Source organism: Perca flavescens, chromosome 20, assembly GCF_004354835.1.
Source record: "Perca flavescens isolate YP-PL-M2 chromosome 20, PFLA_1.0, whole genome shotgun sequence".
NCBI lineage: Eukaryota > Metazoa > Chordata > Actinopteri > Perciformes > Percidae > Perca > Perca flavescens.
In genome coordinates this window covers 5,570,388-5,586,774 of record NC_041350.1, presented here as the reverse complement: position 1 = coordinate 5,586,774, position 16,387 = coordinate 5,570,388, and the positions used below count along the sequence as shown (strand labels likewise).

Here is a 16,387-nt window from a genome sequence, read left to right as displayed (position 1 = left end):
TGCATCTCTGTACAACGTATACTGAATAGCAGGCTGCCCTATGCAGGCGGTCCCCCATTGGCATACTCATGTTTGAAGACTTATTAACTAGTTGGTGAGCCTATCACTTTAACCTCTACTTATTTTCTTCTTCTACGTTTGATGTTATTGCTCGTTATAAGTTATTGGACTGTTAGGCAAACCAAATATGTCCCTGAATTGTGGTGGGTTTTGATTGTCACTGTCACTATTTCTAAATAAATGGGCATTGTGCATAGGTTAACAAAATGGAATGGAAACTTCGGAAATTTGAAAGTTGACACCAGGACATGATGTGAGATACACTTATCACATCATCAATATTTATTCATCAAAATCATTAAAGACAGAATACACATGTCTCCATAAAATATCTACCATGTAAATATTAAATATAACTTTGATTAAATAAAACAAAATGAAAATAAAACATACAGTTGAGGAATATAAAGCATTCAGCCTGGAGCTGAAGCTCTGTTATGCAATCATCCACCTTGAGTACTTAATCCAAGCTGACCAATAGACATGGGTGAAAAACATTCGCTAAATTTAGTTGGTAAAAAAAACCCCCAAAAAAAAAAATGGTTTTTGGAACAATACATATTTTCCCTCTGCGTTTAATCTGGTGATAATTAGAAAACAGTGAGCAGTGCAAAGAGCCCATAGAGCAGGGCACATGGGTAAGCCACCAACAGCTGCTGGCCATCCATCGCCAGGGTGGAGATGAAGATCTTGGAGGCAGAGAGACTGCACCAACAAATTCCTAGCAAGGCCAGAAGTGTACCCAGGACGCCTCTGTGAAGACAAAAGGAGGGATTTAAAGTAGTGCTGTCAAACCATTAAAATATTTTATCGCGATTAATCGCATTAATGTCATAGTTAACTCGCAATAATTTGCACACTTTTATCTATTCTAAATGTCCCTTGATTTCTTTTTGTCCCATTCGCATTTTAATGCTCTTATCAACATGGAAAAGTGGATTGGCTTGCTTTGTGCTTTTGTCGCCTGGCTTTGACAAGGGGGCAGAGAATTCGCATCAGCTGTGTGCTCGGCCATCAGCTGTGTGCTCGGCCATCAGCTGTGTGCTCGGCCATCAGCTGTGTGCTCGGCCATCAAGTGATATTTCAGACTGGACGTGCTGCGATGATAGCTCAGTTCACAACGACAAAACACACAGATCACTTTGGTCTTGTCAATGGAACCATTTGGCAACTTTTTAAAATTAAACTTTCCATTCCGAAATCTTAGTGGCATCCATTTTCGCTCGCCATCCACTCAAAGCGTAACGTTAGCCTGCTACTCTTTGGCCAGCTCGCGAGCTCAAACAAGTGTGTGCAGCGTGCCTGTTGTTGCGTTTCCGGTCTAGCTAGATCCGGTGTGGTGGTGTAGTTTTTCTAACGTTACTAGTTGTAGAAACAGCATGTGAAAAAAACTACAAAGTTTGCTAGGCCAAAAAGAACGTTAATCTCGCCATAAAAAAATTCACGGCATTAAAATGGGTTAACCTATTTTTACGATTCCGATGCCGAATCGGTACTTTTAAAACGATTCCGATTCCTAAACAGATTCTTGAAAAACTGGAAAATGACATCAAAGATGTAATATGTTTACTAGCGATCACGTGCAGTGAATGGTTAATATGCTTTTACGTCTGTTTTGGTGAGCCCAGAGGGGAAAATATGGCATTTTAAAAGTAGCCTACATCTACAGTAGCTATCTAACGCTAGACTACAGAGAAAGGGGGATATTTTTACGTCCGTTTCGGAGCGACAGAGGGAAAATATTTCAGTGGACACATTAACTGGAACCGAAATTTGTGTTCTAACCCGGTCCGATTCCTACAGTTGTTACAACTGCTTCTTTAAGTTTTTACATCAAACGAGGCACAAATAGAAACCAGGGCTGCACAATAAATCGTTTTTTTTTTTAATCATCATTGCAATAACAACTTCATCGTGAAAGACACTCAGGAATTTTTGGAGTTATCAGTAGAAAACTGCACTCTAAAATGTAACTGTCATTCTTTTTTAAGTGGTGCCTTTTGTGTTCAGTTCAATGTTAGATTTGTTCAATAAAATAAACGTTGAAAATTATTTTATTTTAATTCATTCAACAAGCAATTTGTTATATTTCAGCAGTATACTTAAAGCTGCAGAAAGGTAGAACAGAGTACAATTTAATGGTTTTTTTTACCGCAAGTTATGACTTTATCGCAATATTCAAAAATGTTCGCATATCGCACATGTTCCTCATTTTGTGCAACCCTAATAAAAACAGTATAATCATAATACACAACCACTGAATGGACTTACTGCAAAGAGTAGAAGACAGCAAATGCAGAGAGGGCCACCATGGGCAGGAGGCAGTAGCCCAGGACACTGGCCACACAGCCATAAGACACTGCCAGGGAGCTCATGAGACTCAGCAGGATGTACATCCCAATACAGGCTGCAGCACTGATCCCGTACACATAACCAAAGTGGACTTTACCTGCCTGCATATATGAGAATAAAGTATTAGGCAATTCAATCTTACAACCAGTGGTGGAAGAAGTATCAAGATCCTTTACTTAAGTAAAAGTATTAATACCATGCAGTAAAAATAATCTGTCCTGCATTGAAAATGTTACTTAACTAAAAGTAAGTAAGTATCATCAGGAAAATGTATTTAAAGTATTAAAAGTAAAAGTACAAAAACAACTGTGTTTGATCGTCTAATCATTTCAGCTGGACTCGTAGGCCTTTATATTGTTGGGTAGTTTAATTTATAATAAAACATCATATTTTATAAACTACATGTGGTTTGTGTGCAGAAATCTTAATGTGTAAAGAAACTAGTAACTAAAGCTGTCAGATGAATGTAGTGGAGTAAAAAGTACAATATTTGTCTTTGAAGTAGAAAGGGGCATGAAAAGCAGAGACTCACGTAAACCACAAGTACCTCAAACTTGCACTAAAGTACAGTACTTGAGTAAATGTACTTAGTTACATTCCACTTCAATCTCACAACCGTACATATCATACAGACGTGAATGTTGAATAGGGTTTCTACTAATAGTCTTAAACTTGGTTGAGAAAGGCGGTACCATCATTAGAGTGACCCCCAGTGCAACGCAGAAGAGGATCGGACCGGTCAGATCCGTCTCATTCATAATGCTGCCATCTGCTGGCTTAAAGGGGTTCAACACTGTCAGTGTCTTCTGCCAGATGTGATCAAAATTGATGCCAAGTTCTAAAAAAAAAAAAAAAAAAAAAAGAACAGAAGGGGGGGAGGGTAGATAAATTAGGTACCTTCACAGAAAACAAACATTTGAAAACCCGATCTTTGTACTGTACTAAAAAACAACCTCTTTGTGATTAAACACTACTACGTTTTTATTTTTAAGTGGCGTTTTGAGGATCTTCGTCCACGCAAGACTTTCAGCTCCAGTAGCGGAGTTAATCTCCGTCCATATTTACGCGTCTGGAAAACTCATATCACATGACCATTTGCATACACTGGGCATGCACGTGCCGGCGTAAACAGGAAGCACATAGACTGACTTAACTCTGCAGGTAACTTTTTTGAAGAAACAACTCGCACATTCAAAGATTATTCAGCCCAAGTGCATTGGAAGATACCATCAACTTGGAACAAAGGAAAAAGTCTCGCACTCTGCTCTTGCTATAGCATCACCGTTTATTTACAGAATATTAATGTTTCGGTCCCTCCAGACCTTCACCAAGATCAACTCAGCGATTAAAAATCACAAATGTATAAGTTGAAAATACAGAAAATACTTTGGAGAAAGAACAACAATGGCAAAGAATAAGGGATCCTAACAGGGATTTATTAGCTTGGACCGACGGCGAGGTGGAACAGTTACTGAAAGGTATGTAAGCCCATCTAACAGCTAAGACTGACATGCTTCGTCATTTCCAAACGTCTCCATTTGTGCCCTTCTAGACTAGCCTAGAAATCCAGACGCACCCTAGCAGCAGCAAATGTAATTTGCAGCCAGGGTCAGTCTAACAACTCTCCGTTGGCTTGCGAGCTGGAAAAATCAAACTCTAGTCAGGCCAATCACATCATGTATAGAGTCGGTGGGCGGGCTTAAGATAATGATGGCCGAGTTGCGGCGGTTCCTCGTGAATTCCCCGCTACTTGAAAACAAAGACGATGGCTGCTGCTGCTGGCGAACGGTGGTCTTTGGCCGCGACTCTGGAAGACTTGGAGTTAGGCACTGAATTCTTAAAAAAGGAAGACGTGTTCGGAGTTTTCCCGACCGGATACGGAAAAAGTTTAATCTTCGTAGCTCTGGTTGGTTGTAGCGCTATCCTATTGCGTGCAGAGGGAATTTGAAAGACAACCTTTTATCCCGCCCCTCGGATTGATCACTGCCAATGGTGAGTTCCCAGACCCAACATCTGGATGTGGGTCTGGCTTGTCAGGCTACTTCTAGACTACAAAGTAACCCCAGAGTTTTCAAACCAAAATGGCCACAGCATTGTTTCCAAATGTGGACGTGAGGTATAAACGTAGCATAAGTTATGTGTTTGTGAATGAAAACGTATAGTTTAGATGCAGCATATTTGGTATGGAGTGAAGTCCTAGAGCCATGTGGCTTTTATTTGAAGTTTCAATGCAGGAGTGTCGCTTTCAGTCATTAGCTGTTTCCCCAGCTGTTTCCTGGGGTCAACACGTCTGACCTCTATGTGAACAAACAGTTGCTGGGTTTCAACTAATTCAACTTGAGTATTAATGACCCAAAGAAACATACATTTCTGCAAATGCAGGTTATTTTTTTTTACCCTCGAGAAGGGGAGGTTCCTCGTCAGGAGAATCTATTCCTGTGCCTCCCACAGTCCCAGAAGGCATTGCAGGTTGGAAGAACTGTCCAGTGTACTGCTGCTCTATGGAAGGATCCAGAGCCCCCGACACGAAAGCCTGTGCTCCACTGAAAACAAAACATTTATATAAAAAGGATATAAAAGTACTTTTTAGTCGTAATGTCATAATAATCCAAAAGGTGGAAAAACATCTATCAGCAAAATACTCCAGAGGTTCATCAGTCAGTAATGTTTAAGCCATTCTAGGATTTATTTGGTGTAAGGGGGGTCTGTTTTGCAGTACACACTTTTCTAAAACCGCCACGTCTACTTTTACTTAAGTTACTGCCTTCCTACATATCCCAGAATGCCTTTCAACATCCCAAAAGCAAAGGCCTTGACTTGTGGTGCCCTCAGGTGTCAACTAATTCAATTTTATTCATACTGTATATAGCCTAATATCACAAATAACAAATATTCCCCAAAACACTGAAATGTGTAAGGCCAGTTTAAGACTTTTTACAGTCACTGTAAGCGTGAAACCATTGGCTGGAATGTGTATTGCGTGCACACGTGCGCGGTGAGAGCCACTATTCTCAAAAGTCCAAATACTTACGTGCCGTAATAAGCAGGGTCTGTGGAATCGTAGCCATCGCAGTAAGCCACGGTGTGGCCCTGGTCATCTACGTAATATCCTGTCTGGTAGAAGTCCTGCTCAAACTGCTGGAAGTCCCCCATGCTAATCAGAAGAACAAAGTCAAGACAAAAGAACACACAATACAAATGTTCACCAGAAACAGAAGAAGGTAGCCTGGATGCCAGCCGAACTTAGCCCCGCCCACAACATTTGAGGTCAGGAAGTTGGGTCTGGACTTGATCCGTTGTGGAGCAACTATGCTCGAACCAGAACTGTTCGGGCCAATCAAATTGTCAGGGCAGGCTTTATACGATGATGGACAGATGATCAACAGTAACATAATCAACCACGTCACCAAAGAGAGCTGGGGTTGAATTTGTTTACAACAAAGATGGCTGCCGCTGGAGAATTGAGATGTCAAGATTCCGCCATCGCGTCTGTTATAGGAGACATCGACAGCCCATTCATTTTACAAGAGGAACAGAGAACCGCGATCAAGGCATTTGTCGATCGGAAAGATGTTTTTGCCGTCCTTCTTACGGGATTCAGCAAAAGTTTAATTTATCAGCTGGCCCCGATGGCTCAACATACATCACATACTCCGTTGCTCTGATTGGTTGTAGGTCTATCCAATTGAGTGCAGAGGCGTTTTCTTTCCTGGTTCGGTTGAAACACGCCCCATAATCACAGCCCAATGGAGCAGTATCAGACTCATTCTCTGTCTAGAATCTGAGTATGACTACGTCAGGCTAAGAAAAAGTAGCATTCCGTTTGTATCGAGAGACAAACAGAGAGGCTTCATCAGTGTTGGCAATCACCTTCAAGGGCCTCAGTCACTGACTCAGTCAGTGAGTCTAAATCCTAAATTGTCTGCATTTTTACATTTCCATCAACCAGTATAATACAGGGGGAACTAGGCATAAAGTATCCAAGATAAATTTGATCAAAATTAAGGCTGCATGATATGAGGAAAATAAGCAATATGTGATAAGGTTGTTGAATATCGCATACATATACACACACATACTGTATATATATACATATACAGATATATACCTACACACACACATACACATATATATATATATATATATATATATATATATATATATATATAGCGCAACAGAAATGCAGAAATGTAGGACTGAGTCCACTTTAAAATCTGTTTATTAATAAACTGATATTACTGGACTCAGTTCTGCATTTTTGCTGCTTTCAGTGTTCTGCTAAAATACAACAAACTGCTTGTTGGTTTTAAAACAAATGAAAGGAAATCATTTCAACATTCTTTTATTGAACAAATTGAACATTGAATTTAATATAAAAGGCCCCACTGAAAAAAGAATAACAGTTACATTTTAGTGCAGTTATCTACGGATTTCATTTTCACATAAATAACCCCAATTCCATGCTCTTTCTCCTCATTGCTGCAGCCCTTAAAAAGGTCAACAAAAACATACAGTTACAGTCCAACCATCAGTATCAGGAATTCTCAGTGGCCATTAGATAATGACACTGAACTTGAGAACAAGATAGGCTTCTTCATTTTTTTTTTGTCCTTTCTTCTCTGTCAAACATGTGCCTAACATGCTGTTTTACTTTCTGAATAATTCTGAATCGTGTTAGTCCTGTTACCTTTCTTACAGCAGACATTTTGACTTGTCATAGCAGGAGAAGCTCATCTGCAATTTGTATTTGGCGGTATGGCTCTGTTCTGGGGCCTCCCCGCACTTCCACGTGTATACGTGGAAAGCATGAGGTGGAGAGCACACCTCCCTGCCCTTCCAGGTGCATACGTGGAAAGCCTTAAGTGGGGAGAGCAGCAGTGCAGGATCCCCATAGGGTACAGAACAGAGCAGCATCAAGGACAGAGACACGACATTGATTAAGTCAGACAACATGAATTTAAAAGGAGGAGCCGGGGTGGAGGTGGGTTGCAAGCGCTAGCAGAGATGCAGCAAGGTAGGCTGGGTAAAGCAGTTTAAATAAAGCGCGCTATTTGGAAATCCAATCAAAAGAGGGAATCAGCTGAGCCATCAGCTGGTGTGCTGGCTTAGGTGTTCTGGCTACGAGCTGAGATATTAGCCGAGCTTGAGTCCGTGACCTGCCAGACCTGCCTTACGCTATGCTTCATTGGTGATACCGGTGAAACATCCGCTGTGGAAAAAGGTTTATTAAACTAAAGTTCCAATCCTGATTTGGGCCCCTTTAACACCGATTATTGATATAACTGTCTAAATATGTTCTTTGATTTATTATCATTATGAAATATGGGTTTAGAGTCTGATTCAGACTCATGGAAAACTATCTAAACATATTTGAGTGTTCATAATGAAGAGCATAAAGGCTACAGGCCACACAGAATAAACTCACCTGTTTGAGTCTATACAGTACGCAGACAGACAGTATAGTAAACTTCTTCCCGGCTTCTTCCCAGAGTAGAATGGTGCTGTCAGGGCAGAGAACATGTGACCCAGTCTGTTAGGATATTCTATTCATAGTTGGCTATATTTGGATCTGTCTCAGGGATATGACAACTGCTCAACGCCTCTTTATTCTGATCCAACAAACTCACAACAAACTAAAACTATACTCTCACTGGCTACATGCGTGGTGTTTCTTTACTTAAAACAACAGGCATTGTCAAAATTTAAGTTTAACCATAATCTTCTTATTAGATGAGGATTCAGTGGCTTGGCATATTTATTTATTTTTTAGACAGTTTGCATGCATTATTTTATTATTATAGAATAATTAGAACTGACACCATTTTTTTATCTATCCAAATTATTGAATCAGACAGCAGTTTATACTACTATTATGCATATATTTCTAAGAATCAATCAGGACTGCCTATTTGGTGCAGTGTTATTGTACAAAGCAAAAATAGAACTTTTTTTAGGTCAATGTCTCATGACATGGGCACATGTGTAAAAGACAGGCGCTGGTGTAACATCTGTTCATTAACTTACCCCTCAGGGATGTATTTCAATGTGGGTGAAGCAGTTCCAACAATGATCACTATTCCAAATCATTCCACAGCCCAGCTGTGAGGCACACCGTCACGATGCAGCAGGTTTATGCTGCATTTAGAGGATGCGAAGAAGTACCAGTTACCTACAGCCAGGGCGAGGTGCATTTTCTTCATCTAAACATTCACCATGTGGCAGCTGGAGGGAACCTATATTGAATCCTGCGGGCGGTGCGCAATGCGTCATGCGCAGTGCGCATGGATGTTGAAGCGCAGCGCTGACTCTCCTCAACACAACGCCGGAAACAAAACAAGTCCGTCATGTGATGCTGCTGTGTGACATTACAGTCCAGTAAAGTTGAAGTCAATTCAAAAGGCTCGTAGAAGAAGGTACGTGAACCCATTTAATGTTTTATTCCTTTTTACTTTGTCATTTTAAATGTATTTAGCATGCAGAAGTTAACTTAAGCAGTTGGTAGTTTAACGTTTACTACAACAGCCAGCTAAATCTCGCCAGTTTTCTTGTTAACTAGCTAGCTAACGTGTTAGCATGCTTTAATCCACTTCTAAGAGCCCACAGTTATATTAACAGACGGTCTAAGCTGCTGTTACTCTAGCTACATCGCTGACTGAGGACCTTTTTAATAGAGCTAATAGAGTTTTCTCCCCAACAGTTGGCGAGCGGTCTGGATAACACGAAAACCATTGGCCACCATGGCTGATGTAAGTATAGCCTGTATGTCTCTTACAGCTCGTTCAAGAGTCCCTGCCTTTCTCTAGCACAGAGAGAAAAAACATGAAACCTATTTCGCGATAGCGTTATTTATATCATAAACAAAAGGTCGCATATGTGGTGCATACTACATGTCGGGAACATACAGTAACGTTACAGCTCGAGAGAAAGAGCGACAGATGTGTGAATTCGTTGTTGCGTAAAATGGGGCTTTATGCGTGCTGCATTCACTGACTTACGCTATTTTGTGAGATGTTAATGACAGCTTATAAGCAACACGGCTAAAACGGCAGGGTTTTCCAATGCGGTTCGGTCCACACCACAGTGGAGACTTATTTATTTGTCTTTTTTAAAAGGGACAATCCACATCAATTGACATTTTTAGTTTACACTCATAATGTAAACGTGCCAGAGTTAGCAAAAAAGCAAATTTTCATCTGTAGTCCCTTGGCAGGTCAACACATCATCATATTACACTGATAAAAAAGAATGCAAGAAAGATAGGAAGCAAATTTAAGAAAGAAAAGAGATTGGGACAAAAAGATAAATAAGTACAATACAAAGAAGGGCATTAACCTAGGATGAGGTAAACCAGCTATTGATGATTGCAGTTTAGTTTTAATCCATCTATAGAGTTCAATAGGAAGGCAGTTCCAATGATTTGAGGCCCGTACTGAGAAGACTGTTTGGCCAAACTTACGTCTATACTGTACAAACAGTCTCCCCTTGTGGCTGCCGTAGTTGCCCTCTCACGTAGATTAAGTGTCTCGGTCAGTGAGGTGGTTAGTGAAGCTCATGTAGAACCTTGTCTAACCAACACATTTGTCTTTGCAGGATTTGAAGAGGTATCTGTACAAACAGTTGCAAAGGTGTGTATGATGAATGCAATGGTATAACTGCAAAACTACGTTCTGCAGTAAAACCAACCTGAATGTGTTGCATAGAGTCATTTTGTAAATTCTACTGTCTGTTCTCCTTCAGTGTTGAAGGCCTTCATGCTATTGTGGTGACAGACAGGGACGGTGTCCCAGTTATCAAAGGTAAGAAACCATCTCAGAAGATTTGTGTATTGGGCAAAATAGTGTACTCTCTCTCTCCTTTTATGCATTTCCACTAGCAGCCCACAGTAAAGTGTAACCACAGTGGGAGCAGGCCCATCTCCTGACGGCGTGTCACAGTAAACTACAGAGAACATTTCTAAAAGCCTCGCTTTTTTTGTGGTTGCCAACGTAACATTATCTCCTGAGCCCTTTTCAGACCTGTAATTTGTCTGTTGAAGTGACGGCTAGGGCCGCACGCTATGAGGAAAATACTAACTCTTGAATATCGCGATAACGATATTACCTGCGATGAATAAACTGATAATAAAGTGTGCTCGGTTCTGCATTTCTGCTGCTTTCAGTATTCTGCTTAAATTCAACAAATTGTATTTGGACAACAAACAATACAACAAAATAAAAGGAAATCATTTCCGACATTCTTTTATTGAAGAGAATTGAACATTGAATTGAATACAAAAGGCACCGCTAAAAAAAGTGACAGTTACATTTTATGGTGCAGTTTTTACTGATATTTTCTTTCAACACAAAGAATCCCTGAGTGTCTTTCGCGGTATGTCCCAGCCTTTCGCGATGTGTTTATTGTGCCAGTTAACGTTGCGATGATTATTTAAAAAAACATATTGTGCAACCCCAGTGATGGCTTTTTGTCATTCATATATAGGTCTTGGTTACATAAAGGTTCCATAAAACTTAATTCTAAAGGCTCTGACGCACCAACCCGACGGCCGACCCTCGGCAGTCGGACTGACTGCCTCCCCGAGTTGGTCCAAAAAGTGCCTCGGAACACACCGAAGCGACGCCGACTTGAGCGTACGTTCTGCGCTAATCTGTATTGTCGCCCAAAAAATGAAAACCAGCAGCTGATTGGAACGCGTCTGGCTTCTCCGGAATTTCAAAACCAGACAATCATGGCGGCTCGTCCGGAATACAATCTCATATTTTACGGAAATAGTTCACCGAAACGTGTTTCTGAAAACATTTTAAGAGAGAAATAGGCCATGCGGTTGCTGAATCTGTCTTCATTTCAGATTGACAAAGCTTAGTTTAAAAGATTTTTGTCAGATTTTGAGAGACTCTAGTCCCGCTCATCCCGCCCGACATTTCCGGGTTAGCGCTCCACCAATCAGGTTAGTCATTGAGTCCGAACAGACAGGTTAGTGTGTCAGCGCCTTAACATGACCGGCTCTGATAGAAATGCAACGCCCATGTGATATTTGGCACCTGCTTTTCCTGTTGTGTTGTCTTCCCGTCAACCTTGAATAAAACCCAAAAAAATTGACGTTATTTGACACCATTTTTTCAGTTTGTTTTTGCTTTTTCCAACGTTTAAGTTGTAAAATTTTCTTTTCTTCATTTTCAGCACTTATTTCTACGTCACATATTTTCTGATATAAAACAAAAATTAAAAAGTCAACATACGGGTTAAATAAACGATTTGTTTTTTACAATCCCTCGGTCTGCTAGCATAGTTAAAAATGACCGGATGGTAGATGGAGACTTGTTTGCGAGGGTATATTAACTGAATAGAAAGCAGAGTGTCAGTGTTGTGAGCAGAACATGGCTCAGTAGTCGGTTTGATTTAAAGGGAAGCAAATAAGTTACATTATGCATATTCTTTTTTAGAGGGAAATTTATTTTCACACTGTGTTGTTAAATTACACACACAGGCCTGAAATACATACACACACACACTCAAAGCATGCATTAAGGGAGAGGTGTCAATGAGAAAGGGGCCACATAGTTGGCACACAATGAATTGGGCGTTCACTGAACTTTCCATAAAGGAGGAGCAGCCGTTCACCGTCTGGAAGGTTATTGTCGTTGACGTGGCTTCTGTGTCCCTGCAGTTGCCAACGACAACGCCCCGGTCCACGCTCTGAGACCTGGCTTCCTGTCTACTTTTGCTCTGGCCACCGATCAGGGCAGCAAGCTGGGCCTCTCCAAGAACAAGAGCATAATCTGCTACTACAACACTTACCAGGTAATCTCTCAGTCAGCGTCATTGCTCTATAGAGCTCGTAGTGAAGCAGACTTTACAAAGTGCTTCAAAGTTAAGAATCAAATGAAAGTAGCTCAGGGAAATAACTTCTCAAATGGCTAAAAAAAAAAGTGATGAAATTGATCACTCAAATAATTTAAAGTGCTCATATTATGCTTTTTGGCTTTTTCCCTTTCCTTTATTGTGTTATATATCTTTTTTGTGCATGTTATAGGTTTACAAAGTGAAAAAGCCCAAAGTCCCCCCCCCAAAGGGACTTACCATCTCCAACAGAAAACACTGTTCACAAACTGCTCCAAACAGCTCTATTGTAGTCCAGCCTTTACTTCAGAGACCAACGTGGTCACTTTGTAACAGACGTTATAATGCTCGCCTAGCTGCTAGCGTGGCACGCCCTCATACTCTGCTTCTGACTGGCTAGTAGTCCTTACCTAGCTACTGTCAGGGCCCTCATACTCTGCTTCTGACTGGCTAGTAGTCCTTACCTAGCTACTGTCAGGGCCCTCATACTCTGCTTCTGACTGGCTAGTAGTCCTTACCTAGGTACTGTCAGGGCACGCCCTCATACTCTGCTTCTGACTGGCTATTAGTCTTTACCTAGGTACTGTCAGGGCACACCCTCATACTCTGCTTCTGACTGGCTAGTAGTCCTTACCTAGGTACTGTCAGGGCACGCCCTCATACTCTGCTTCTGACTGGCTAGTAGTCCTTACCTAGGTACTGTCAGGACACGCCCTCATACTCTGCTTCTGACAAGCTAGCCATACTTACTGCTCACGTGCGACTCCCAACAAAGATGGAACATTAGAACGATATCTCACTCTGTAGCTAAAACAGAGAGCTCAACACACAGGGTGAAAAGAGGAGCTGCAGCAATGTGCAGTACAACAAAAATAGTGTTTTCTGAAATTTAAACTACAAACCTATTCTGGTACAACCTCTAAATACAATTATGAACCTGAAAATGAGCACAATATGAGCACTGGGAATGCCTTCAGTCAAACTCATCTGTTCCGAAGACGCACCAAGCCATCAGTCAGCTGACCGTTGCCTTTTGTTTTCTGAACTCTACCCGGTTTTTGGCCCAACACGTCTGTTGTGTCTCTTGTGTCGAACAGATTGTGCAGTTCAATCGGTTACCGCTGGTCATCAGTTTCATTGCCAGTAGCAACGCCAACACAGGTAACATCTCTTTCAATGATCTATGTACACTGTTCACCTCGGTCCACTGTAATAACTGTTTTTGTTGTTGCACTTCTTATTCACACACACAAATTATGTAAAAAAAAAATCATAATCCCGATTATTGTGGTCAATATTGAAATCATTTAACACGATTGCTTATTAACTTTTGGAAAGATGTTGCATTTATTGAACTTAACAGTGAAAACACCTTTAACTGTGAAATTTCCCTTTAATACTTTTCCCGTTTTAAATGTTTTTTTCCATTCAGAACACCAGACAAAATAAGAGTCCACTTGCTAAACGTAACGTTAAAAATCATCGTTTTTCTCGATTACATTGTTTTTGTGATCTTTGGGAGCCACAATGATAATCGCAATTAACATTTTAATTAGTTGCGCACACACACACGGGCTGCTTGATTATGGAAAATAATTATGATTATTTTGGTCAAAATTGAAATTACTTTATGTTGTTTTTGTGATCGTTAGGAGCCAAAATCATGATCATGATTAATATTTGATTCATTGCACAGCCCTAACACACACACACACACACACGTTTCCATGTTTGTTGAACATCTACTATAGTGCTGTGAAGTGACACCAGTACACTGTGTGTGTCCTCAGGTCTCATCATGAGTCTGGAGAAGGAGTTGGCTCCACTAATAGAGGAGCTGAGGCAGGTAGTGGAGGTGACATAAGCTCTGACTGACAGGATCACCAGTCTGGATCTCTCCCCGTCTCTCATGGTGCATTCAGTTCCTGTATGAAAAAAACTTTTTTTTTTTTTTTACAGCTCTATCCAAGTAATGACTTGGAAGAGTTATCATCTTCATCGGTTTACATCATGATCGAATTTTCCTGTTCCCTTTTCGTTGTCGACTTTGCTTTCTGCCATTTTCTGTTGAATTTAGGTGCATTTTTAAAGCTTAGACAAGAGTTTATGTCAAATCAAAATGTCAAGAAGTCTGAATAAATGTTTCATTTTTAGCACCTAAAGTGGACTCCCTGCCTTTTTTCATTGTTTTCAGGTTTTAAATGTATATAATTTCCATGTGATGCCTTTCATGCTAAATAGATATTCCTGTGCTACAGGTTAAAAGCAGTGATGGCCAGATTAAGCTTTATAAACAATTTTCTTTATTTTCTGAGCCCAATAGATGACACTCTCTGTTCAACAAAAATAATTCAGTGGGCTGAACTGTCATAGTTTGAGCCTTTTTACTTTAAACCAAGAGCGCCATCTAGCAGTGTTGTAGCACTCAAGATCGGTCTTGGTCTCGAGATCGAACCTGAGACCACTTTTCAAGGTCTCGGTCTCAGATAAAGAGGACTCTGGATTATATTTTAAAACCAGCCAAGACCACAACTGCCTTTTGATTATTTTATCAAGTTATTTCGGTTACACTTTACTTGAAGGTATCTACATAAGTGTGACACGATACTGTCATAAACGTTTATGACATAACACTTCCGTCATTAAGTGGTATTCGGTTTTTTGTCATGACAAGTTAGGGTTCAGTGTCATGTGTTCATGACAGTGTCATGTCACTCAGATACCTTCAAGTAAAGTTTTACCAGCATTTCTTATAACACACTTACGGCAATTAAAAGAGGTTAATGAAGAAGAAAATAAGTTAGTGTTTTTTTTTTAGGATTGTGGATCTTTAAGATCAGTTTGAGGACTACCTATGGTTAGGATCGGGCATCAAGAACCGGTTCCAACTTGGAATTGTTTCAGAAATTACGATTCCAATGAAATAGTTTTTTTTTTTTTTTTTTTTTTTTTTTTTTTTAAATCGGAATCACTTGGAAATTTTGGTTTCGAAATCTGATCATAAGTTCCAAATTTAACATGCACCACAGTACTTCCAGGTGCTTCTTGTGTTTTGTGGCTTTATTTTACATTGAAAAAAGCCGGTAAAACTGTAAAACTATGTGGTCCTGAATCAGACCCAGGTCTGATCTTTTTTTAACGCGGCCGCAGTGTGAACAAACAAGGCGGATTTGATGCAACTTTTCCTTTTTTTTTTTTTTTTTTTTTTTACGATTTGATTTGGGGCATTTTAGGCCTTTATTTATATAGGACAGCTTAGATTTGAAAGGGCTGCAGGTCGGAGTCGAACCCGCGGCCGCTGCGTCAAGGAGTAACCTCTAGACATGGGTGACCGCTCCAACAGGTGAGCTAACCAGGCGCCCCGGATTTGATGCGACTTTTACGTCAATCTACATCGACATTTGTCACAATTATGCGCCGGCGGGAGTTAGCCCGAGACACAGACAGTAAAGAAAAGACCAAAATAGCCAATTTGTTTCTCCTTCTCTTCATTCTTCTCCTCCTCAGCACCTGCTCATTAATCTTACGGCTGCCATTACACAAACATTTTGAAATAAAAGCGAAAATGCTTACTTCCTCCATAACCTCCATAACTTTAGTGCAACAGCGTGCTTTTGCGCATGCGGGTCAGTTCAAAATCGCAAACAGTTCACACTGGAATCTGATACAGGCCACATTTTAAAAAGGTAATGTAAACAAAAAAAATCAGATAGGAGCTAAAAAAATCTGAATTAAGCATTAAGACTTGCGGTGTGAACGTAGCCTATAAGAACTGGAATCGGACGGAAGATTCAGGAGTGGAATGAAAATTGTATATATCAATAAGATGCCCAACCCTACCTATGGTTAGCATTTTCCACGTTATATTGTGTCGTGCAGTGTGGGACTCACACTGGTCTGGTCTTGTCTCTGTCTCAACCCCTCCAAGTCTTGGTCTTCTCTTGGTCTCGATACGCTCGGGTCTTGGTGATGACTTGGTCTCGGGTTTAGGTGGTCTTGACCACAACGCTGCCATCTGGTGGGCTCATAAAATAAAGACCATGATTAATTAAGCTTCATGAGGCCTACACAGCCTGATACATCTTCTTCCTCTGTCCCACAGAGCTCCATTCCACACATCAATGACCACACGGTTGCG

The 16,387-nt window shown here is 40.6% G+C and overlaps 2 protein-coding genes across 2 annotated transcripts; one reads left to right on the top strand and one right to left on the bottom strand.

Annotated features, from left to right (window-relative positions):
* Positions 1-283: 283 nt before the first annotated feature.
* zgc:123321 (Protein YIPF5-like) lies at positions 284-8,704 on the bottom strand. Its single transcript, XM_028565106.1, has 7 exons — positions 8,437-8,704; positions 7,838-7,913; positions 5,444-5,566; positions 4,810-4,955; positions 3,105-3,250; positions 2,332-2,513; positions 284-813 (listed from the first exon to the last, which is right to left on the bottom strand). Exons 3-7 carry the CDS (start codon positions 5,563-5,565, stop codon positions 651-653), a joined length of 759 nt encoding a protein of 252 aa, XP_028420907.1. The 5' UTR covers position 5,566; positions 7,838-7,913; positions 8,437-8,704; the 3' UTR covers positions 284-650.
* lamtor3 (late endosomal/lysosomal adaptor, MAPK and MTOR activator 3) lies at positions 8,664-14,411 on the top strand. Its single transcript, XM_028565108.1, has 7 exons — positions 8,664-8,825; positions 9,110-9,158; positions 10,003-10,037; positions 10,150-10,208; positions 12,077-12,210; positions 13,347-13,410; positions 14,040-14,411. Exons 2-7 carry the CDS (start codon positions 9,150-9,152, stop codon positions 14,111-14,113), a joined length of 375 nt encoding a protein of 124 aa, XP_028420909.1. The 5' UTR covers positions 8,664-8,825; positions 9,110-9,149; the 3' UTR covers positions 14,114-14,411.
* The last annotated feature ends 1,976 nt before the right edge of the window (positions 14,412-16,387 follow it).